Raw genomic sequence first — 24,570 nt, 5'->3', positions numbered from 1 at the left:
TCTTCTCTTCTCTTCTCTTCTCTTCTCTTCTCTTCTCTTCTCTTCTCTTCTCTTCTCTTCTCTTCTCTTCTTTCTCTCTCTCTCTCTCTCTCTCTCTCTCTCTCTCTCTCTCTTTTCTCTCTCTCTTCTCTCTCTCACATTGCCAGATTTTTATTGGCTAACTTTCTAACTATTGGTAATATTAATGTATAGCTTTGTTTTCTTTTACATGCAGATCTCTGGTATTGGAGTGACACTGGCTACATACAATGTACTGCCAAGTGTCTCCTCTTGGAAGGAATCTTATGACACTCATGCTATTCCTTCTCCCAGTGTTTGCCCAGATTCACCCATAAAACAGTCAGAACCCAAAGGATATAAGACTGCCTAATCACTTTTTTAAAAATAGTAAATAAGATCACGTGACTATTCTCCTTCATCTGAAGTGGATACTGGTTCACAATCTGGTGTCTTCAAATGGGAGGCAAAACAGGGCTCTCTCTCAATCCCTTCCCTTTTAACTGGCCACCTCTCTCCCTTCAGGAAATTCAGTATTGAATGCTACCTTCTCACTGGGATCTGTCTTGATCATTTCTCTTTCTCCCAGCACCTGTTTTTTTTTTATTTTCAACAGCCTTGATGAGAGGTGATTCACAGACCATGTAGTTCACTCAGCTACCATTTGCAACAATGTCTTAGTAATTTTCAAAAGCTGTAATGAGCACCAAAGTCATTCTTAACATTCCATCACCTTGGAAAGGAATCCCATTCCCACTAACACTCCTCCCTCCCTCCCACTTCTCCAGCTCTGCTCTCTGCCTGTTCTTGACATTTCATGTAAATACCTAGCTATAAATGTGTGCTATCTATCTATGACTGACATTGCCCACTTAGCGTGATGCTTTCAAGACCATCCTTCTAATAACCAGTACCAGATCTCTTTCCACTGTTGAAAGGTTCTACGTTGTACAGATATAGCACATTTTTATCCTTTGAGTGATGGACGAGTTGTTTCTGCTTTGGGTTATTATGGATTGTGCTTGGATGAGCGTTTGTATGTGGTTCTTTGTATAGATGAATGTTTTCACTTCTCTTGGTTGTTTACCTATGAATAGAATAGCTGGATCTGGTGACAATTTGCTGTTTAACATTTTGAAGACTGTTTTCCAACATAGCGCCATTTATTAGTCTCACCAGCACTTGTAAGGGGTGCAGTCCAATTTGTCTTCATCTGGTAACATTTGTTTGTTGTCAGGCTCATTTTATCCAGAGCATCGTGTAGGCTGTGAAGTTATCTCCAGAGCACTCTTGGTGGTGTTCTTCTTCCTCCTCCTCCTCCTCCTCCTCCTCCTCCTCCTCCTCTCCTCCTCCTCCTCTCCCTCCTCTTCTTCCATACTCTTTAAAGCAAAAATGTCCTTCCAAGCAGAGATTTCTCTTTCAGTTTTTCCTCAAGTCAGTGTCTCACTGTCAACTTGAGTTGGTTTTTAACTATCTTCTTGCCTACCTGACAAGTGTGGGGTTTGGTGACATGCACAGCATGCCTGGCTAAGGGCAGGGATTTTCAGGTTCTCCGGTGAAAATCTTGAGGCAAGTAGAATCATTCTTGTCTTTTATTAGACATTCAGTAAATGTTTGCGGAGTGAATAAATGAGAGGCCAGATCCCATTCCACATGTGGAGTATTTGCAAGTGGACATTTTGGGTTTGGAAAGTTTAGGGGACAAGAATTATACTCACTTTCAAGCCTTCTGTAGGTCATATTACAGTCTTGCACAAGAAAGACTTGAAAGGCCATAGGAAATGAAGTGAATATTTCACCAGCTTTAATGGGTTGGGTGGGGGAGCTGTTCTTTCATCAATGAATGAAGTACTTAGGCATATACATGGTGCAGCCATTGAAGAGACTGATTGGCAAGCGGGAGGCAAGGTGTGTGTGTGGGGTTGCCTTAGTTCAATCATTGTGCACTTGTATACATTAAAATTGACTTAATTAGACCAAGTGAATGTAGGAAAGACTGTGGGTCATGGAGATACCACATGATAATTGTGTCACACATACTTTTTTGAAAAACCTTTCTACTGTTTTCCTGAAATAGGTGATTGTGCTAAAACAGATTATTTTATAACTAATAGGTCTGAAGTATATGATACTTAATTTTGGTTGCTAACTCAATAGGATGTAGAATCCTCATGGAACCAAGCCTCTGGCCACAACTATGAGAGGCTTTCTACACTGGATTACATGAGGTGGTAAGACCTACCCTAATGTGCATGGCATCATTCCATGGGCTGGAGTTCTGGACTGGGTACCAAGCAGAAAACGAGCTGAGCACCAGCATCCATTGCTCTTTGCTTCCTGACTAGGGATTCAACATGAACAACTGACTCATGATTCTGCTACTCTGCCTTGCCTGCTATGATGGACTGCACCCTTGTACTCAATAGTTCCTTCTTTACATTGCCTTTGTCAGTCAGGATATCTTGTCACAATCATAAGAAAAGTAATGGATATACCATATAAAGGAGAATAAAGATTTATTATTCTGCTTTTTTCTTGATCCAACTTTTCTACACATAGGCCAATGTGAAGAATCAGTAGAGCCCCACCTTCCATTTAAGGATTGTGCATTATCTATGGCTGACCTCTTCCAGTGGGTAAGCACACTTATGAGGAAGAGTAATCTATGAGCTAGGCTGTTAGGCTTTCGTCATCATTGAAACCAGTGGCTTCATGAATACAGGAACCATCCATCAAAGGTTTAAAATAGCCAGCTGCACAATGGGCTGGCCAAGCCATCAGAGTTTACCTCCTACAGATCAGTATAAACTATGACCTCTGTTTCTAAAAGGAGTGAAGGAGCCTCCCTTGTTTCCTGTGTGTTCTGGAGAATGGGATGTTATTTGTTTAAGCCAAACTTAGGTTTGAATCTACTCTGATGGCTGCAGAAAGCTAACCAATATTTCAAAGACTCGGCCTGTTCAGCTTGGGGTGGAGCATCACTTTTTGCTAGAGCAGGCAAATTCAGAGAAGCAAAACTTCTCTCCTGAGCATTCTAAGAAGATAGCCACAAAGAAGTAACTGTTCCTAGAGATTTTTTTCTAAATTCTGATTATAAATGACATGTTAAAAAATATTGACTAGACTGAAATTTATCATTGTTAACTGTCTGGTTTTTCTTGCATTGCTCTTGTTTCTAATGGGATAGGGAGGAAGGATGGTAATGTTCCCATCAACCTCTTTGTTAAAAGGTGGCTGCTGTTGGAGTTTTGGCTGCTTTCTGATTGTCTGGATGTCTGTGTCCTTTTCTTCAGTAGATAAATTCCCAGTTTTATTGTGCTTTGGAGTGGTGCCTCTGTAAGTGCCACAGAGTTCCTCCCGGCCAGGTCTGGGTCAGGGAAGTCCATTCATTATTTGATTTCCTCTGTGTATTATTTCCCATTGTGGTTTTGTTTTGTTTCATCCTGTGATATGGATCTGGCCCTTATCACCAGGACTAAGTCCTGGAAAGTGACTGGGTTTTAGCTTACATATTTTCCTGATTTGTTTACCATTTGGAGTTGTTGTCACCTTATTTCTCATTTCTTTTGTGGTAAGAGAAAGACTGTTACTCATCTGAGCTTCAAATTTTCTTCAACTGCTTCCCAAGTCTTAAGTTTTAAAACTGGTTCTCTGTTGTGGTTGCTGCTATTGCTGTTGTTCTTGCTTTTGTTGCTGCTGCTGTTGTTGTTCTTGCTGTTGTTGCTTTTGTTGTTGTAGCTGCTGCTGCTGCTGCTTCTCCACAGTATAAGGCATTAGTAGTGCCCATTATGGACAGGAGCATTGAAAGGCCATATAAGAAACATAAGAGAGTACAAAATACAATTGGAACAAAGGACCAGGGACAAGAAAATCATGCAAACATTTACCATGCATCAGTGTGGGTTTGTTTGTTTTAAATAATTTAAGAAGTTTCATGTCATCATTTATATAGAGTTCTAAAGTCCAAAAATGTTTTAAAGTTTAATTTTTAAAATGATAACAGAAGAGTACATTGTCAGCCCTTCATGTGCAGGTCTCTAGGGTTAAGAGCATTTTCATGGTTGAGCAGTGGACTTCAGGACATTTTTCATGAAACTGAAACATGTACCTGCTAAACAACTCCCCAGCTTTAGATAAGTCAGGTTTGAAATCCAAGTGATACCAACTGAAGTATAACCATCTTCTAAATCAGGTGCTGATGTATGGCTGACACTTTGAATATGGTTCTTTCATCTGAGTTTTCCAACTCAGCTCAGTTCTCAGAAGTTTAAACCAATGGCACCTCATAAGGTGTGAAAGTGTTTCCATGAGACATTTTGCTACAAGTGTAGTTTTGTGTTCTGTTTTTAAGGTATAAACTTTATTTCCGCTATTCGTTTGAGACTCTTTTGAAGAAATGTCTTAGTGTAGGAGAGAGACATCAGTATCAATAAAGACAGCTAATCCTCATTTTCACTGTATCTAATTCCGTTTTATCTCTTTCTTGTTTGTCGCATGCAATGGTAGTATCATGAATGCAGAGGTCAGAGGACCACTCTCCAGAATTGGTTCTCTTCTGCTGCTATGTGGGTCCCAGTGATTGAACTCGGATTGTCAGACTTAACGACAAGGCACCTGCCTTTACCCACAGAGCCATCTCATCAGCCTAACCAGGCTGTTTTAAATACTTGTAATCTTCCTTATTGTTCCATGAGATGTTTTATAATCCTACTCTTATCAATGAACAAGTAATGAGGCACAGAAAATTTAAGGAAGTCGATCTCAATTTCAGGACTTGTTATTAAAAAAATGTGTATTTGAATGTTGTCGTCCAACTTGACTCTTCATTCCTCATTCCTGTGCTATACAATACCTTTGGGATGTAGAAACAGACTTGTTTTTAAGAGGCTTGGACTCTGTCTTGCACCAAAGTGTTTTGGCATGCAGAAGTCTATTAAACATAAAAACTGTAAAATGTTACAGAAAATATCTATTCTAGAATTCTATGTAAATATTCTGTAGAAGTCTATACTATACATAACAGATTTCTACATAAAGAATGCATCTTCACAGAACATTCTTGTCCTAAGAATTGAATATATATACATACACATATATGTGTACATAATATGTAGCAGTCTGGACTTTTGTACATATGTATGATGGCATCATCCTACATCACATAATAAGAGAAATACATTTTTCTGGTGTATATGCACTGCATTACAAACTCTCAAGAGGAATAAGTCGATCCTGATGTCACTTTAACAATGGGACAATTTGAAGTAATGGGAAGGAAAGTTGTTGAGGAAAACCATGATGTCAGTGTTACAGGATGCTCTCAAAACTTAATTACTATGGTCTTAGCCAAGTGAAACCCTACTTATATATTTACTTTCAATAATAAAACCTTTCTTTGGAAGGACCCTTTGTCATGTCCCTTCAGGAGCAGACAGGACTGGATGCAGTTCATTTCCCAACCTTGGCTAGGTCTGGGGAGCTGTTGTCAAAGGAATCCTGTTCTCCACAAAGCTTGTCACTGTTTTGTGTAGAGAGAACTGTATGATATGCTCAAGGAAACAAACATTTTCCTCATCTTGGAGCCTTGTCTTGTTGGATATGTATAGGAAAGGGGTAAACATGGATTAAGAAATCCCTGACCCAGTCTTCTAGCGTAGACTGGGTACTCTCTGGACTGCTTGAGTTGCATCTTAGTGTGTCTTGCTCCTAACTAAACAAAACAGGCTCAAGAATGTACATAGGTTCCCGTGTAAAAAGACATAGCCTAAGATATTAAAATCTCACACTCCGTAGTATAGATTAAATGCTTACTGAATGTGTCTCAATCTGGACACAGCCTACTGTGTCTGAAATCCCTTTCATATCTAATCTTCCTTACTGTGGACAGCCTGGTCCCAAAGAAAATAAGACAGCACGAGTTGATGACAGCTCAAGGATCTCTGAAACTGTCCCAGCCCTGATCCTGGCAACAGCAGCCGGAGTTCTGGGCTATACTTTCCACTAGTGGGTGGTACTGTCAACCGGTTTGAGAAGGCATGTAGCCCAGAAGAGCTCAGACTCACTTTCCAGTCATCTCTTTAGACAGCATTTCCATCTAGAGTGGTTCTCAACCTTCCAAGTGCCTCTACCCTTTACTATCGTCCGTTGTGTTATGCTGAACCCCAAACATAAAATTATTTTGGTTGCTACTTTATAAGTGTAATTTTGCTACTGTTATGGATCCCAATGTGACTATCTGATATGCAAAGGTATCTGATATGAAACCCCTGTAAAGGGATGATTTGGTCCCCCAGAGGGGTCAAGACCAACAGATTGAGAATTGCTGCTCTGGCCAGTACTTCCTCAATGGAGGCCAAAATACAGTTATTCTAGGGGCATCATCATCTTCGTGTCAAACCCTAGTTCCCTCTCATTTGTTGTGAAAGAACAAGAAGCAGAACACAGGCAAGTTTTCCATTAAACTGAATGAATCCCAAAGCACCCATTCTGGCTTTGATGTTTCCCTCAGGCTTAGAGTCAGGGTAGGAAAGGGAAGGACAGCAGCAAGTGCTTCACGTAATACATGACCCTTGGCCGCTAATTACCTTCCTGAGATTGCTATCACTTCCGGGCCCACTTGGACAGAGGACCTACTCATTGTTTGGGTACTGGGCTTCTCTGTCTTAAGAATAAAACATGTGGGTGTTGACTTGATCTACCATAGTGGCTCCCAAACATGTCTTCTTTACTAATAGCAGTGAGTTTTGGTTTCTAGGATTGTGAGGGTTATAATATTGTTGGAAGTATTTTTTTCTTCTCACCCGTAGAACAATATCTAGACTTTTGGTATTAAAATTTCTAATATTTGGATTTAAGGATCAAATTTTAAATCCAATTCTGGTGCCTCATCAGTCCATAGATATGACATAAACTATTTTTCGGCCTCTTTCTAGATATAATCCTAATCTGGTACTCTCAAATGATTCTGTGTTGGTGGTAATTTTTGCTGTGGAGGAGTTCCTTCACAGTTTTCTTTTTCTCACTCTGAAACTCCTTTTCAGTACTGAGGTTTAACTCATCCTTTGAGTTGAGGTGTGCATTGAGGACCTAAGTTGCTCTAGAATCCTCAAAGATATATCAAGATCTGGGGAAGCAGAGATGAGCCAGCCTAGCCTGATGGTGACCTCCAGGCCAATGAGAGGCTGTCTCAAAGACTTTAGATAGTGTTACTAAGGATGACAGCTGAGGTTACCTTCCGGCCTCAACAAACATATGCATGAACATACACATGCACACATACACACACACACATACGCGCACACACACATTTTCAAAAGAAAGATAATTGTATTTACTTGTCATTGTAGTTGCTTGCAGAACTATGATGGTGTTCAGTTGGAACAGGCAGGGGTCAGAAAGAGAGTAAACATTTTTAAATAAAAGTTTAATATGTTTATTTATTTAGGGAGGGAAGGGGCATTCATGCCATGGGATGCCTGTGGAGGTCAGAGGGCAACTAGTCTGTTTCCTCCCTCTGCCATGTGGGCCTATGAGATCAAGCAACCAAATATGGTGCACAAGTGCCACTACTGACTGGGCCATCTCACCAGCCACAAGAGCAATTTTTTCTTAGCATTTTGTAACTTGAATTGTGGTACTGTAGGATTGCCTAAAAATTATCCACTTAAAGCTAACGTTTAAGAGCTAGTCTGATTTCCTGAAGAAGAAGAAGAAGAAGAAGAAGAAGAAGAAGAAGAAGAAGAAGAAGAAGAAGAGGAGGAGGAGGGGGGGGAGGAGGAGGAGGAGGAGGAGGAGGAGGAGGAGGAGGACGCAGTGCCCAACCTTGGGGAGCTGGTGTTCAGTGTAAACATCACTGCATAGTGATGAACATTTTGCTAGGTGCAGACTCTAGGAGTGTACCTGGAACACATGCTTAGCCTCTCCATGTCTCTAATTCCTTGTTTGTATGAAGGGATTAAAAGCAGGTACTCAGCTTATCCTTCTCAGATACTGAGTGGAGGTTAAAAATGTTCTCGAAGTGACAAGTGAAGTAGATGACTGCAATTACATTTCTTCAGGGGGAAGTTGGGACACTAATTTCCCAAGAGAAGGAAGGGACATAGATCTCTCCATCTTCCTCTTTCTTAAGGCCCTTCTGAGTTGCAAACTAAGGCAGGAGGAGATCTACTTACTTCTTCCTTTGTATCTCTACTCTTCACACACAGAGATTCTTTGGTCTCTGCTGAAAGGAAATTCAGTGATATTCAAACCAAAAATCTCTTGGTTGGGCAAAGCTCCTTACTGTATATAGATCATAATAGCTGCAGGAAACAGGAAATCCATTGGTTCATATGACTGAAAAGTCCCAGGAGAGTACCACCTGCAGGCCCAGTGGGATCCAAGTAATTAAAAGCTGTGATTGAAAATCTCTTTCCCCCAATTTGATTCTGTGCTCCTCTGTTTTTGTTTGTTTGTTTGGTTGGTTGGTTTGGTTTTAAATATGAGCTCTTTTCTTGTGGAGGCAAAGCCACCACCATAAACTCTAGCATCATAGCAAGCTAGTTGTTCCAGCTCCAGAAGAAAGATAAAGTTGAATTCCTTATTTTTCCAACAACTTTCTTGGGATTGGATCTTACTGCTACAATTTGAGCACATGTTCCTCTCTGAGTACCATAGAGCCTTGAACCCAAGAATGTTAGGCTCACAAATGATAGGTTTTCCCAAGTGGGATAAAATATATATATGTACGTATATGTGTATATAAATGTGTGTATGATGATATATATGTAGGTATATATGTTTATATCTATATATATGTGTACATACACACATATATATGTATACATACATACATACATACATACATATTCTAGACACTCCTTGCCTCTCTCACCACACCTTTTCTCCCTGGCCCAAATAAAAGATATTTAGATTCCTCAGTGTGCAGTAAGGCAGTTAGGGCATTATAGGGATAAAATGTCAGGGTGTTCACTAGAGTTGTGTGGATATGCATAGCATGCGCGCGCACACACACACACACACACACACATGAGTTTAACAGCAAACAAGGTACATGTGGCTCATTCTAGAGCATGAATATCTTAGAAACTCTCTAGACTGTAGGTATTACTCTATGCTCTTTACATGGCATAAGTCATCACCTCCGAAGGAACCTAAAGGGAGCAAATATCACCTCATCCCATAGGTGAAAAGCATCTAATGGTTTCTTGAAAGTATATGAAGTAGAGGGTAGGCCCTGCACATGGTGTTGTTTGAAACCGGCATAAAACTCTAGGGATGGTTTCACCATGGAGCAGTTAGAGAAGCCATCTAGTTGTAGGAAGAAACAATAACTATAGAAATGGAGCTGAAGAGTAGAAGAAGATGCTTAGAAAATGGTAAGTAAAGCTTGACCTTAGTACTAGGGAGACAGAAGGGAGGAAGGAAGGGAGGGGCAGATGGAGAGAAGGAAGGAGAATGGCCACTTAATGTGGCTAGTGGTAGAGCATAGCTGCTGTTCCAAGAAGATTAGCCCCTTCTGAGGTCTGAAGAGTTTTGAGTACAGGAGTGGCATAATTGGACAAACAAGAAAAGGGCCAGACTAGACCCCTGTATGTTTTTAGGAGGCGATGTTGGCTTTGTTACTCTACTTTCCATTTTTAAGATGTTTTGGAAGGTTTTTCACAACTGTGTTACATGTTGGCCAGCATGGGTGGTTATTTCTTTAACTGGGCTAGCTTCATCCTTGTGAAGGGTCTTTCAGAAAGGAGGCCGTTTTCCACCATCCTATTTTCCTTCAGTGCTCCTGAAGAGGAGCCAAGCCCAGCAAGCTCTCATAGAACACTTCAAATACAGGACAAGTGGGTTTCTGTGTTTCTGTCGAAGTTTTACAGCAACCCCATTCATGACTCAGAACCAAGAAGATAACAGGGCACACTTATTTGAGAGTCCTGTTTACCCTTCTATTTTGTTCAGTCATTAAACAGTGTTGGGATTGAGAATTAGGACTCTCTTTCCTCGCCAAGTAAAAAACACAAGTGATTGGCTGACTACACAATTTACTCTCCCAGATACTTCCAGAGTAACAGGAAATCCTAGCCAAGTATCTAACAAGAGGAGCTGGTGGTATATGCCTGGCCACTCTTGAATGCAAGCTCCATAGCTGTCACTCCATGCCCAGAAGGACATCATAAATCATTTATAATTTGCAAGGAGCCTAGCCAGTCTTGTGCTACACCCTGCTAGCTGCTGGTCTGTCCACACACTGTGGGCTCCCTTCTTTGCTTCATACAGAGCCTTTTTCACATGATCCATAGGACTAAAGTGGAAACTGTTTCCTTTAGCCTGGCCCAGCCAAAGTATAAAGACAAGAGGAGACAGAACACCCTTGTTCCTTGGGGCTGTACCATGAACTTCTCTTGCTTTCTCCTGGACTAGAAAATAAGAAAGGCCAGAAAACAAGAACCAGGACAAGGTTGTTTTTCTTTTTAATTTACATTTTCAACAAAATATACCCGTATTTTGAGTGACAGTAACCAACATGTCACTGTTGGAGGTATAGCTGTGGGACATTGCAACCCCTACACACACATTATACTGTATTTAATTTCTTATACAGATTAGTGTGATCTTCAATTACAAAGACAACTGGGGACCAGGCCTCATGTGGCTTCAGTAGTCACACTTGCTTCTAGTGAGAAGTGTGGAGCAGACTCCTGCTGCTTTCTCTTCACACATGGCTTCCTATAATGGAACAACAAGAGCTTGAGTTTGATTGACATACAGAAGTCAGAGGGAGTGCGATCTGGGGGATACCTGGGAGATTTCTCCCTAGAAATAAGGCTCATGGATAGTTGAAGTAGGCCTCAAAGACATGAAAGGATTTTTGCCTCTGAAGGTAGGGAAGCAGGTGAGCAAGCTTCAAGAACATTCCCATGATGCTCCTGCCCTGTGTGGCATGGTGAACCAAAATGACCCCTCAAGTCTGTTCCAATGCAAAACCCCTCAGAGCCCATGAAAAATGTCCAGTGAATCTGCTCCACAAACACACAGACACTGTATAAACACAAGGCAAATATTTTAAAAGGTGAAGAATAAGATTCTTGTACTTCAGGGAGAACAGGGGTTGGAATTTTATGCCCAACAACATACCTTCCATACCCAGCAGCCTGCAGTTTGTCCACATTGGCCCTCACACAGTTATCTACATTATGTGTTTAAAATGCTCTCAGCCAAAGACCAAGCAAACAGCTAATGGTATTTTCCTATCAGCACCTGTTTATGAGGTAAAGCAAAAAAGAGCAGAACTGTTGACTTTGACTGCTGGTAGGAGCCGGCACGGAGCTTCACGGAATTCACACATGAAGAAATGGGAAGAATTTTTCATATACAAGGAAGATAGAGGAAGATTTGTTTAAACCAAGATTTAAGTTAGAATTAAACCAACAAAATCTCAAAACTCAGACTAAAAGAGTGGACTGGGATCCACAGTAGAACAGCTTAAGTGTGAACAAGCTATGTTCTAGTCTCTAGATGAAGAAAGAAAAGTTTTAGGGAAGAATAAAAGTTTTTAAAGGTGTACAAAGCAGAGATTTTGGAATAGCCTTCATTGAAGATGCAGAATCCCACAGTATTTGAGCTGGTTGAGTTAGTGACCACCGAGTCTTGCCCCTCATTTTATAGATCATAGATTAGAAGCACAAAAACTTGATGTAGGCTGCCCAGTATCGAGTGACTTGTTCCCAGCATCCTGGGACTAACACCCAGGACTCCTGAAAATTATGATATTTTTATGCAGTGTTATAGACATTGAAAAGTCTCTACTTCTTACTTCAGTAAACACTAAGAGAAGACTTCCATGCGTTTAACCATTGTTTACTGTTCATACCCTCCACCTACTGGACCCTCCAGTGGGAAGTGAAGCTAGTGGCATGTTAAGATTCAGATATGCGTGCTTGCTTCGGCAGCACATATACTAAAATTGGAACGATACAGAGAAGATTAGCATGGCCCCTGCGCAAGGATGACACGCAAATTCGTGAAGCGTTCCATATTTTTAAGCCCTTTGTTTCCCTTGCTTTGTTTGAATAAACAATATATATCTCTGAAAAAAAAAAAGATTCAGATATGCAGGCTCAGTGCCATTCAAGTCCTGCATTCAGCATCTAAGCTCCAGCCTAAGCTATACTGGGAACAGAGAGTGCTTCCAGAAGAGGGAAGAATCCATGCAGAGATTGAGTCCCTTCCCTGGACTTGCCTCAAAAAGCTGCCTAGCCCCACTTCCCTTCTTCATTCTCCTAAGGTTTGTCAAGGGACATACCAGAACCTCTAGTTATGGAGAGCCATTGTATTGAACTTTTGAGTTGATGGTTTGAGAGAGAAAAAAATAAAAGCAAACAAACACTAAAAATTATCCCTTTTCACCAGGATTCAGATGGAATGTTTACAGGAACTATGTGGGTTGTTTCTGATTTGGAGCTTTTGTTTTGCTTTGTGTTTGTTGTTTGGAATTTTTGTCATTAAGAACTAATTTCAGGGTACTGGAGATATGTCTCAGCGGTTCCAGAGGACCTAGGTTCTATTCCCTATACCCCATACAGTTGGTAACTTCCAACGATCTAAAACCTCCAGTACCAGGAGATCTGACACTTCTTTTTCCTACTTCTCTTCCTCCTCCTGACACTATGCATGCATATAGTCCACAGACATATATGCAAACAAACATAAAATAAATAATAGTAAAAATGAAATTTAAATGCTAAAAAATGAACTAATTTAAATACTGTGAGATTGCTCAGCAGGTCAAGGCGTCACACTTGATGATCTGAGTTAAATCCCTGGGAGCCATTTGGCAGGAGGAGAGAACTGACTTCCAAAAGTAGTTCCCTGACCTCTGCATGGACACCATGCATATGCCAGGGTGGATACATGTGTACATGCACTCACAGATGATTGATTGATTGATTGATTGATTGATGTAATTTTAAAGGCATTTGAAAAGAACTTTAAATCTTCTAAAAGTCCACACAGTTATCTGAATTCTCAAAGATCTGTATCATTATTTTTCTCTGTTATGTATATTCATTGTACATGGTAGTGTGTTATATAAGGACACTGTCGTACAAGAATATCTTGTACTTGAAGTGTATTCTGTTCATACTCTCTACCACCCCTTCCCCACCAGTCCCTGTTCCCATTAATCTCCATTTTCTCTTAGACAGTCTCCTTCTTTCCTGACACACACACACACACACACGTGTATATGTGTGTGTGTATGTATGTATGTATATGTGTATGTGTATGTGTATGTATATGTATAAAATCCAGGAATCATATATGCAAAGAATGCAGAGGTTCACTCACTTCATATGACTATCTCTAGGTGTATGCTTGCATATCTCACTGCAAATGCCTCTGTCAGTGGACGTTTTAGAGAGCATCATTATCAAAGGAAAGATGCTAAGTGCCCTCTGTGCTCCATACCTGGTATGCAACAATATGTCTGGATTCCTTTTCAAACATGATCATCTTGGCCAGGTTCAGGGTTAAGCCCTAGATCGTGGTCTGTTTGTGCCCTTACTGTTGGTAACTGGACTCTAGATGAGTTGTTTTGGTAAGCATCAAACAACCAAAACAAATAAACAAACGTGGGTTTGAGTCTTCATGTGGACAGAATAAATGGGCTCAAGTCCTTTGAATATTGTTCATGACTGTTGGAAGCAATGACTTGATTCTTACCTTGTGCTTATTCTTTTTAAAAGTATTAGAGAGGAAGATATCCACCAGACAAAGTAGAGAGGAGCTGATAAGAAGGGGCCTGCTTAAGGAATTGCCTGATCAAGGTGAGGAAATTTGTCTTACATTTAAACTAATTGGATTCTTCATTCCTACGCTTTCTTTTCCTGTTGGAATTTAAAATGGCTGTGGTTGTTGTCAGATAAAGTGGCTGGTAGTGCCCAACAGGAATCTTGCTTCCACCTGGAATGTCTCTGTGGGTGGCCAAGAAGCCAAGGTGTTATAGAAAAGGAGCCCAGTGACTTTACCAGTCAGCCTTGCTACATAGGCTGCTCTCAACTCTCTGCTTTTCGGGCTACTGCATTGGGAGCCAGAAATACAGGTCAAGATGCTTCATGGCTCCTTCCCGCCTCAACTTCAAGCTTTATACTTCTATCCAAGTTAAACTCAATTGTTTGAGTGAGTTCACTTGCAGATTGTTTGTGCCTTCCTTGTTTCTCAACACTGCCAATAAAAGGAATAGCAACCGTGCTGCATATCCCTTACATTGTCTAATATACACATTACCTAATATTCACAAATTAATAAAGTATGAATGGACAAACTAATCTACTTTATGCTTTCTCCCAAGGTAATCTGTTCTTCTTGCATTTCTCTGAGTCTTGTTGCTTCTCACCTTATCACTGATAATTCTGATATCTCTCTCCCAGAGGTGGTTGAGTTTATTTTGTTTTGTTCTGTTCTTTTTACTCTTTCCTTCCCTGTCTATTATCTCTATGCTCTGAAGGACAGAAGTTAATCAGAAAAGAGAAAGTATTGTGTAGAAATTAAGATTGACACGTTAAAAAGACACCAACACTGGTTATTTCTCCAATTAAACAATTGCACTTTTTTTTTTTTTTTTTTTTTTGCTCCCAATGCTTTTAAAACTAAAGGACATTTTTCTGTGGAGCTGATAATTTAGCTCATTCTCCTTCCTCATCTCCCAAGTTTACTAGGGTAATGTATTATTGCTGAGACTTTATGGGAAGAAATAATATGCCATTGTAGAGAGATACATCATATATGTTCCTTACAAAGAATATAAATAACATTTGGGATCTAATATTGTATATGAGTTGAAATTTCACGTTTCCCTCAATACCAGCATAATGTCAATGTGCTGCTTAGAAAGACAAGGCTGCATCAGGACTGAGGGAGTCCTGAATGGACTAAGACCATTTTGATTGAGCAAGCCCTTGCAATTTTAGAAATTTTCCTTCTATTTCTGACTTGTCAAAATTTTCCCCTCATCATTGTTAATGAGCTTTTTGTATTTTTCAATATGCTATTACCTTGAAGCTATTTGTTTCCTGCCTCAAGGCTTTAAAAATGAAAAATGCTCATGCTTCCTCTTCCTAGCAAGAGTTAGCCATATAGGAGGCAGGCATGCAGGAAGCAGGCATGCAGGAGGCAGGCGTGCAGAAGGTTGGCTTCCAGGAAGTAGGCATGCAGGAGGTAGACATGCAGGAGGTTGGCTTCCAGGAGGTAGGCACTCAGAAAGTAGGTATGTAGGGGGCGTGAGTATATAGGTTCATTTCCCACCAGTCTCTGTAGGAAGCAGAGAGCAGAACCTTTGAGATGAACCCTTGTAATCAGCTTTATGTGGTGGCCCATCCGTTTGTATGGTATTCTTTATTTGAGACTAGTTTAAAGAAAAGAAAAGAGGAGTTGGAGGGATTGCTTATCCATTAAGAGTGCTTACTGCTCTTGCAAAGGACATGAATTCATTTCCCAGCACTCACATTAAAGGCTCACAACTGCTGTAAATCCATCTCCATGGGATCCAACACCCTCTTCTGGTCTTTGAAAGGCCTGTATTCACATGCACACACCTATGTGTAGACACATCCACACGTGCACGTAGTTAAAAATAAAATGAAAATCTTAATGAAAAGGAAAGGGAACATTATGGTTGAAATATGTTATTGGGATTGATGATGGAGTTTACAGGCCAGACGCTTTTTCTAATTCAGAAGTGTTGTGGACTTTGCTGAATTTCACTTTGTAATTTGGCACCGTTCTCCTATAGAACACTAGAATGGTTGAAAGTGCCCAAGAATGCCCCTTGGAGATCACCCAGTTTTCAGCCAAGAGCTACAGAAAGTAGTTTTCTATTTATTCTTAATAGTCATCATCTTCCTCTTTCCTAAAACAATTACTTTGAGAATTCCTGTTTGAAAGACTGGCCCCTGCTGCTTGCTTTGTGACAGCCTCTCTCCATCAGTGAGGATTCGCTCAAGGCTTCTGTCTTCTTGACACTGCTCCTGACAGTTATTGTCAATTATGAGCTTTGCTTGATAGACCAGATAGACTTTTTAAGTCCCTCCATCTGCCCTGGCTGTGACCTCATCCTTCCTATCTTCTAGTGTGGTGAATCACTTTCTGAATCTAGTCTGACGAATCACTCTCTTTTTGGCCACACATGCTCATATCTGTGTAAATGTTCTCCTGCTTTTACTTTAGGCTGAATGTGAGCTTTATGAGGGTCCTTCCTTAGCACTCACAGACTCTTCCAGCATTTGTCACATGTTCCTGTAACCTAGGCCTGGCTCAGCAGTGACTGCCATCTTCTCTTCCTGGGCTTATATTTCAAATGCATAGCATACTATATCAGGGACTGAATTTATTTTAATTCTGAGAAAAATTTTCTTAAGACAGATCTCTAGGAAAGCTTTCAAGATGTAGATAATTACTCACTTAATGACTTCAGTTCTCTTGTTTCATGGACTTAATAGTTCCTACAAATGATCTTTTTTTCTGCCATTACTTTTATATGTACTAGTTTAATTTCATGACTCAGAGTAAGTACCTTTCCACATAGTTGACTGTTTTTCATGCATAGTATTGTGATAATATTTAAATTTTCTATAGTTTTTTCTAGTGTTTTAAAAATAAGTTATTTAACCTGATTAACATATGATCACTTATAATAGCACTAAATTGTTATGAACATGGCTTTATTATACTACTAACTAAAATCAGAAAACACAAATAAAACCTTTATTTGAGTTACTTTAAAAGAGGGGATTTATATATAAGACAGTGGGGTTTTTTCTAATTTATTTGGAACTGTCCATTTTATATTATCAGTGTACTATCTGTCCCCTTTTCCTCTTTTTAAAATTAATTGCTTCAAGTCCAATAATTCTTACCTCATATTACTGAAATTGAGAAGGTTTAATTGCAGTTGCATTGCCTTGAGTTATTGTCTGTTGTAGTTTTCTCCAGGAATCAGATATAGGTTCTTAGTAACCACATGACTAAGTCACAATTCCATTTTCGTTTTTACATGCCATAATTCCATATTTATCTTCCTTATGAAAACGTCATGATTTTTTTAACAAGGACTGTGAATTTTATTATGAAGCAAATCAGTGAAAATTGGAGAAATGAATGATTGCAAAAACAATTTTAAAAACCTGAATAGAAGCAACTCTGTTGATATTTTTTTTCTCAATTAGTTTAAGTAAAAACTTAGGTGGTATCAGAGCCTCTTATGTTTCTATGTGTGAAAATAATTACTGAGATAATATCGCCAAACATCACTGAGCTCTCCAAATCCCTTGAATTTTAAATATCTTCAGGACGTAAAAAAGGTCAGGGGTTAAAATTAGTCTTTATGATTTAGAATACATGAGGAATTGTACTCTAAGCTGTGAATTTCAAAAATTCTTCTGTAACTAGTTTTTGATATATGTTTTCTAGCTATAATTCTCTCACTGTTCCCATAATGAAGAAAATTTAAAAATAAAATTAGCGTTAAAAACAATCTTTTCCCTGAACAAAGGAAATGTTACATTGCTGTGTAGAGTATGGGCATTGCCTGACATGCTCACAGTTACATTGCTGTGTAGTGTGAACACTGGCTAACATGCTCACAGTTACATTGCTGTGTAGTGTGAACATTGTCTGACATGCTCATAGTTATTTGTTATGTACAGTGTGGACACTGTCTGACACACTCACAGTTAGTTTGGACACTGACACACTCACAGATGCTGGCACCTGGAAACCCTCTGCTCTCCCACTCCATATGTGTAATTGTGTCTCATGTTACTTGTATATTTGCATTCACCTTGTGGTTTTGACATGTTACAATATTTGTTCCATTTTCCAGATCATTCTTCCATTCAGTTTCTGGATGCAAAAGAAACACCTAAGTGTTTACTTCAACAAAACCTAAACACAAGGACAGAGGAACTCTGCTGGCCTGGGGCACTGTGTGATTATGGTGGCCATGTGGGCTGTCTTGAGGTGGCATAGGAATCTCTGTCCACTGTTGCTTTCCCTCAAGACCAAGAATTTTATGCCTCTTTCCTTTTAGAGCAATTAGATGGGAAAGCCTGATGAATTGGTTCCCAGGGACAGAAACATGAACCCAGATCCTGAAGTCCTAGTGAATGGGAAACTAATGTTAAAGAAAGCCATCAAGTTAGACATCTAGGTGTTTCTTTCCAATTTTAGATGGAGATGTAACAGTTAACTTTGAAAATTCAAACGGGCACATGATACACATCGGAGAGGAAGCTACCCAAGAGGAGAATGTAGGGAAACCTGAAGAAGGGAATGACTCTGTGTGTGAGAAAACACCACCTCGGGAGGAACAGGCAGAAGAGAAGCCAGGTAAAAGAAACAGACTCCCATATCATCTCCTGTAGTACAGCCCAACGTTGAGAACCAAAGAGTGACTACAATCAGGAGCCTTGTAAATTGGAAGGAGGCTAGGGAAGAGAAACAGGCCAGTACGCAGATGGACACATTCAGTTATACATGTGCCATCTGCTTTTGTGTTTGTTAGTAAGGAAAGCTAACTAATGGTAGGGATCAAAATGGTTGGGCTCTTCAGGTGTTACATTTGCCTGGAAATGGTCTCCTCTTTAAGGTTTTCTCTCGAGACCTTCAAAAACCCAAGAGGATTTGGAACATTGTTTTCTTCTGGTTGTAGCTGGTCCGTGTGAGCACCTCAACAAGGGGCCAAGTGTCTCTCTGTGCATAGACTCCCTCTCTGGCAGTGGGAAGTAGCTTGTGCATCCAGACAGCCCAGTATTTTAGCTTCTAGACGTTTCTAAGATACAGCAAGAAGTAGACCCATAAGGAGCTAAGGTTTCATTGCCAGTTTGCCATGCACTTCCAAGTTTCCAAATATGCCACAGGCAACTACACTGTTCCTGCAAAGGCATCTCTAAAAACTTGGTTTATACAGCAAGCTCAGAATCAGACACTGTAAAATATATGTCTGACGGGATCCTTTACGATGTTCATGAACTCCTAACGGTGGATCCATCCCAACTCCACCTTATATTTCACCAAGCTTTATGCTTGCATAAACCTTGAGCTGATGTCCTATAAGGAAAGGTTTAGCCCAAAATCCTCAGAATAAATGTTAACACACACATAGGAAGGGATTTTCAGGAAATGGTATGTTTCCTGTTTTCTATAATGTTTGTTTCTGAGTTGCATGGCAACGTTTCTCAACCTCATTTGGATTGTGTAGACATTTTGAGAACTCTTAGAAACTGCTTTAAGTGAATTTCTTCTCCTGTTCTAAATCCTCCCAGAGACAAAAGGAAAAGGGGTGGGCTTTATTAAGCTAACCTGTTGATGTGAAGTCATTTTCTCTAGAAGGCTGAAGCCCTGTGATCATTTGCATACACCATCATTAGCCTTTAAAATGTTAAGTTATTGGAAGTTTATTAATTTGCTGCCCTCAGATATTAAGCAGAACACTTAAGGGACTTTCCTTAGCTTCTTCCAATAGAAACCTCTAGTTAAGGTTATTAACACTAATAATAAGGTATTAGCCTGTACTTTTTAATGATAATATTTCTGGGACATAATGAGAAAGCAGACAGACTTTAAAGATAATCAATTGCAAGTGGAGATTTTGGTTGGGAGGGGACAGGTGTCTTTTGTCGCCCCCCTCAACTAACCTGTCTCAACAAACCATTAAACTTCATATCCACATGTGATTTGTTCCTAGTCCCTGTGGGTGTCATTGCTACTCAGTGACGGGCCAGACTTCAAAAGAAGTGGTTCCCTTATCAGTGTAATAAAAAGTTACTGACAGGTTTATATTAGTTAACCCAGCAGGCCTTGGTGTTCTCAGGAGAACATGACAGATCTTACAGGCCAAGGAATGGCTGGGAGAGGTTTTGTTTTCTTATTCCTCAGATTAGTACATTTAGTTCTTTCTAGTCAAGAGAGTTCCATGATAGCATCAGTACAGAGGGAGACAGGGATACCATGAGTCCTGGTGTGTCACTGATGCAGCTGTTACAACTCCCGCTTGTGTGGACAGAGCCCGTGTGGAACTGTGCCACTAACCAAGAAAGGGATTAAGAATAGGAGCCATTCTCTGAGGCAAAAATAAGACTGTCACTCATGAATAATATCACAGAGGATTAGTTTAAATAGAAATTACCTAGAAACAAAGATATGAATTACTTCTTCAGTCCTACACCTGTTAATTCTTAAAAATAAATAAATAGATAAATAAATAAATAAATAGATAAATAAATAAATAAAAACAGTCTGCTTTACTTTGCCTCTCTTCTGGACTCACACTCATGTGGGCTCCCTCTCATGAAAAGCCTCCCTCCTACTGTCCTAACTCCATAATTTTGCTGGATTCGCTAAGTCAAGTCAATCCACTCAATAGCATCATTCTCCCTGATAACTGGTTGTATTAGCACATGAGGATCACATGGCTTTAAAGCATTTTACATACCTCTGTCTAGAAAATATTCAAAAGCAAGCACATGAGGTGCCACCCCGAACCCTGGCTCTCTGCGTGTTTCTGGGGTTCTGAAGGCACTTCATTCCACAGTTGGTATTGTGGCCTTGGGCCTTTTCTGGCAAGAGGACACTTCTTCCCCAAGGTCTTCTAGGCTCTTGGCCTACTGTTATTCTTTCTCAGTAGGTGTCCTTAGATATTTGAGACAAAGAATCTGATCTACACTCCATTCCAGTATAACTGCATGCTATCTGAAAGTTGTTTGACAACATCTCCATTGTATGAGTATGCAGGGCCTTCAGTGAAGGAACAGTGGTCAACGCTTGGCTGTTTCATCAACAGTACTGGAGAACTAACATATGTAAAGCTCTAGCAGAGACCACAAAGAGAAGGAAGAGTGCTCTCTGTCTAAAAGCAGACTCCCCTCTAAGAGAAGAGGTAGCACACAAGCAATCATCATGAGATGCAAAGCTCTGAGCAGGCCAGGGTACTGGAGCCAGCAGGTCTCTCAGAGAAACCAGAAGTATATGTCTGCACAGTGTCTTTCCAAACTAAGTCCTAGGGGAGACAGGAAGGAGACAGATGAGTTAAAAGAGAGGAATTAGGATAGAATTGCCTCCCAGACCAGGCACAGAACACATGGAGTCCTGGATTACTCTAACTATTGACCTCAGATCTTTACATAGAGGAGAGAGCCAAGCCTGGAAGTGGAGTAGACAGCTTATTTTCCAGACTGCTATTGTGAAGCTTCATGTCCTTCCAAACCAGAATGAACAGACAGCTCTTTCATAATATCCCCTTGGAAGGGCAATGTTCCATTACTTTACCATCAATTTGTACCAAACCTTTGAATCATATGTTCACAGTATATGTACTAGGGTTAGAATTAGGGGAGATATATATATCCCCTAATTCATTACCACCCACGTACAAATAATAAAGATCATTTTCTACTGATTGTCAATACTGTCAATTCATTGAATAGACATGACTTTTAAGGCATTGTTTGATACAGATTTGCACGCACGCACACAACTTAGGGGTCACCATCATGGCAGGCACTAACAGAAAACTATCGTGGTTGAGTCAGAAGGCTAAAGAGGAGTTCAGCTCCATGGTCTCCAAAGTACAGCTAGGGTTTGTGAGTGATGTGTCCAAGAAGCAAAGCAGAAGAAACGTTAATGGACTAGGACATATGCCATGCCTTTCCTGGTCACGCAAAACTGGAAAGATCGACTTAGTAAAGACTGTCTTGTATTGACACTGTCTTTCCTTTTTATTGTGCTCCATTTAAAGAGAAACTACCACTTGGCTCTTGGGCTGGAATCTTATTTAATTTACTTCAGTTACTATTACAAATAATACAAGCGTGGGCACATGATCAACCTTCACAATCCCCAAAATGATGCTGTTTCTCTTCCAGCTTTCATTGGGTCTCCTCTTCCTATGTACAGTTCATTCTTTCTATGAGATTTATACTTTGTCCTTTCAAAACTATTATGTAAGCATACATAATAAGACAAAATGGACTCTCTTATTCTGCACTCTGCATACCTAGAGCTGTGACTCTGTTCTAAAGGGTGGAAGAAGTCATCATAGAATTTGAAGTTGCCCTGCTCCTCTGGGAAAACATGAAAGCACTCTAGTGGTAGAGAGTAAGGGCCAAATGCCTTGTGTCAAAAGCCTCTGAAGTCTCCCAGAGAATAGAACATACCTGATTGTTGGAAGCACTAAGACTTCTGGTTGTAAATATCACCCATGGCAGTGTGTGTACCACACTCATCTGTCACTCTTGAGGGTCCTTCTCTGTGGCTAAGTTGGTCATTGTGTTGCATTTAGCACTGGTTGCCCATGTCACCACCGGCAACCACACACTGAAGGCCGCAATTAAAGCCGATAGCTAATGCACATTTACATTGGTCCTTGGTATAACTTTGTCACAGTAACTTACACCACCCTTTTATCAAAAAAAAAAGGAATGATGGATGGATGCAGAGGACCCTCCTCTGTCTGTCTTTTTGGCTTCGGTTTTCCTTGAAACTTTGCTTCCTCTGGTACAAACACTGTCTGGTTCTCAAATGTCATAAAGCCACCTACATGTATCACTGTCACCATGTCTTGCTCCTTGCTTTTCTGTTGTGTGTGTCTGTATCAGCCTGCTCTGTTCACTTTCTCATTTGTAGAGAACACTGAAATCCACTCTGAAACACCGGCTGCTCCTGCTCCTTCTCCTACAACTCCTCCTAAACCTAAACCCAAACCTAAGCCAAAAAAATCTCCTGTGCCTCCCAAAGGGGCCACAGCTGGGGCCAGCCACAAAGGGGATGAAGTGCCTCCTAATAGAAAAAATGTCAAGGCTCCCAGTAAGCAGGCCCCCATCCCTCCACCCAAGCCAACAAGCCGAAACACATCCCGGGAGGCTGGTGAGTATGCCATAGTGCATAACTGGGTAGAGTCCAGGATGTCAGGCTTTGGGATGTGGGGTCGGTAGCTTCTTCCAAGAGTGTGGTTTTCTTTTCTGGGGGGATGCAACATCAGTACTTATCTAATAGAAAAATTAACTTGGTGGCCTTTGGAGTAATTATGAACTGTTAGTCTTGGTTTCTACAATCAACACATATACCCACCCCTTTAGTGTGCCTAAGAGTGATACTGACCTAACGAAGCAGTTTCTAGATATAACTGACCTGCTGCCCAGGAAAGTTTATGAGTGGCTTCTTTATTGTTTCTCTTTTAAAATACTATAGTCTTGTGTGTTAAATGTGACACAGGTCCTTGACATATTTGCTGGATCACAGTGTCTTGTATTTTTGACATCCATAAGTGTCTGTCCTCTGATAATGACAAAACGTTCATATATACAGTCAATGACATCCCGGTTTTCTACACCACGTTATATTATTTTGATGGATTGAGAGTTGTATGCCCAGTGCTGCCTGCTCACATCCACTCCAGGAGACCATCAAGTCAAAGTGCCCTAGTGTGCTGCAATCACGAATTGCCATTACAAATCACTAATGGACATTTGCAAACTCCATGTAATGCCTACCCAGTTTTCTCTCTCAACCCTACATGCTGAATGGAAAGAGAAGATTCCATTCCTCTAGTGGAATAGAAGACACCAGCTGTGTCATCTAACTTTTGAAAGGATATGGATCAAAATTCCTATGCTCAATGGCTTTTCCCCATAAATGCATGCATAAAAACCCTTTTGTGCAGTAATAAATCTCATGGGCAGCAGCTTCCCAGAAACGAACTACCAGGATTTGACTTAGTGTTATCTCTTTCCTTGTGCCATTTATATTTGTCATACTGGAATTCTGAGAAAGGTTTAGTTGGTGATGTAAGAGCTCTTTGAATGCAAGTAGACCTCTCCCTGCATTCCTGTCTTCCCAGCTTTGATCTTTGTTGCACAGGCCTCTTCTAATCTCTCTAAAGTAAAATATCTCAGAATGTCGAGACAGCAGAGCCTAAGGGTCATTTCCTTGGGGACGCACTGTCTGTTCTTATTGGTGTTTGTATGCCCCCCATGGCCTTGCAAAGCCTAGCAATGATGGGTGACATGAGACAGGCACTGAGCTACTAAGGAAGGGAAGTTCTCAAACCATGCCTCTCCCCTTGGGAGTTAAGATCCTGCCTTGCACACACTTCCTCCCTCAATCCTACTCTAGGTGGTGCGAGCTCACTGTAGACTGAGCTCAGACTCTGGGAAGGAAGCTGACGATGAACACCAAGGCTGGACATAGCAGGAATGACAGAGCTTGACTCATTTACAGGCACTTTCTCGAAGGTTTAGCATATACTTATGATATACGTGAGAGGATGGAAAACTAGAGAACTATCATTTTATCCAGTGCCTTAATGTAAAGGGTTCAGAGGGCTTCCTGTAAATGAATGTGACTGCTTCTAGGACTGTTACTGATACACAGAGGTTACAATGAGACTCTTGACTTTCCACTACACATCTGAGAACAGCTAGCACCTAAAATTTTCCCTCTGTAGAGGCCCCAGGGTTCTACCCATCAGTTAGAACACTGTTGTTTATGCCAGGATGTTGTGTTTCTCGTTGTTGCCATTAACAAAAC

The 24,570-nt window shown here is 40.5% G+C and overlaps 1 protein-coding gene and 1 non-coding gene across 6 annotated transcripts in view; both read left to right on the top strand.

Moving 5' to 3' along the window:
* Positions 1 to 24,570, top strand: part of Phactr2 (phosphatase and actin regulator 2) — a 263,614-nt gene that overhangs the window by 193,485 nt on the left and 45,559 nt on the right. For 3 of the 5 annotated variants that reach the window (XM_028779207.1, XM_028779209.1, XM_028779208.1), the window contains exons 3-4: positions 13,737 to 13,817; positions 18,217 to 18,375. In XM_028779207.1, the coding sequence (XP_028635040.1) occupies positions 13,737 to 13,817; positions 18,217 to 18,375 (240 nt within the window). Of the gene's footprint in view, positions 1 to 13,736; positions 13,818 to 18,216; positions 18,376 to 22,668; positions 22,909 to 24,570 lie in introns of all 5 variants that reach the window. The other 2 variants (XM_028779211.1, XM_028779210.1) reach the window with 2 other exon arrangements.
* Positions 11,927 to 12,033, top strand: LOC114630941. Its single transcript, XR_003712881.1, has one exon. It is a non-coding gene; the product is annotated as a U6 spliceosomal RNA (small nuclear RNA).

The sequence above is a fragment of the Grammomys surdaster genome, unplaced genomic scaffold, assembly GCF_004785775.1.
Source record: "Grammomys surdaster isolate TR1022 unplaced genomic scaffold, NIH_TR_1.0 348, whole genome shotgun sequence".
In the NCBI taxonomy this organism is placed as follows: domain Eukaryota; kingdom Metazoa; phylum Chordata; class Mammalia; order Rodentia; family Muridae; genus Grammomys; species Grammomys surdaster.
Note: the sequence above shows the minus strand (reverse complement) of the source record. Positions and strands in the feature narration are given on the sequence as shown.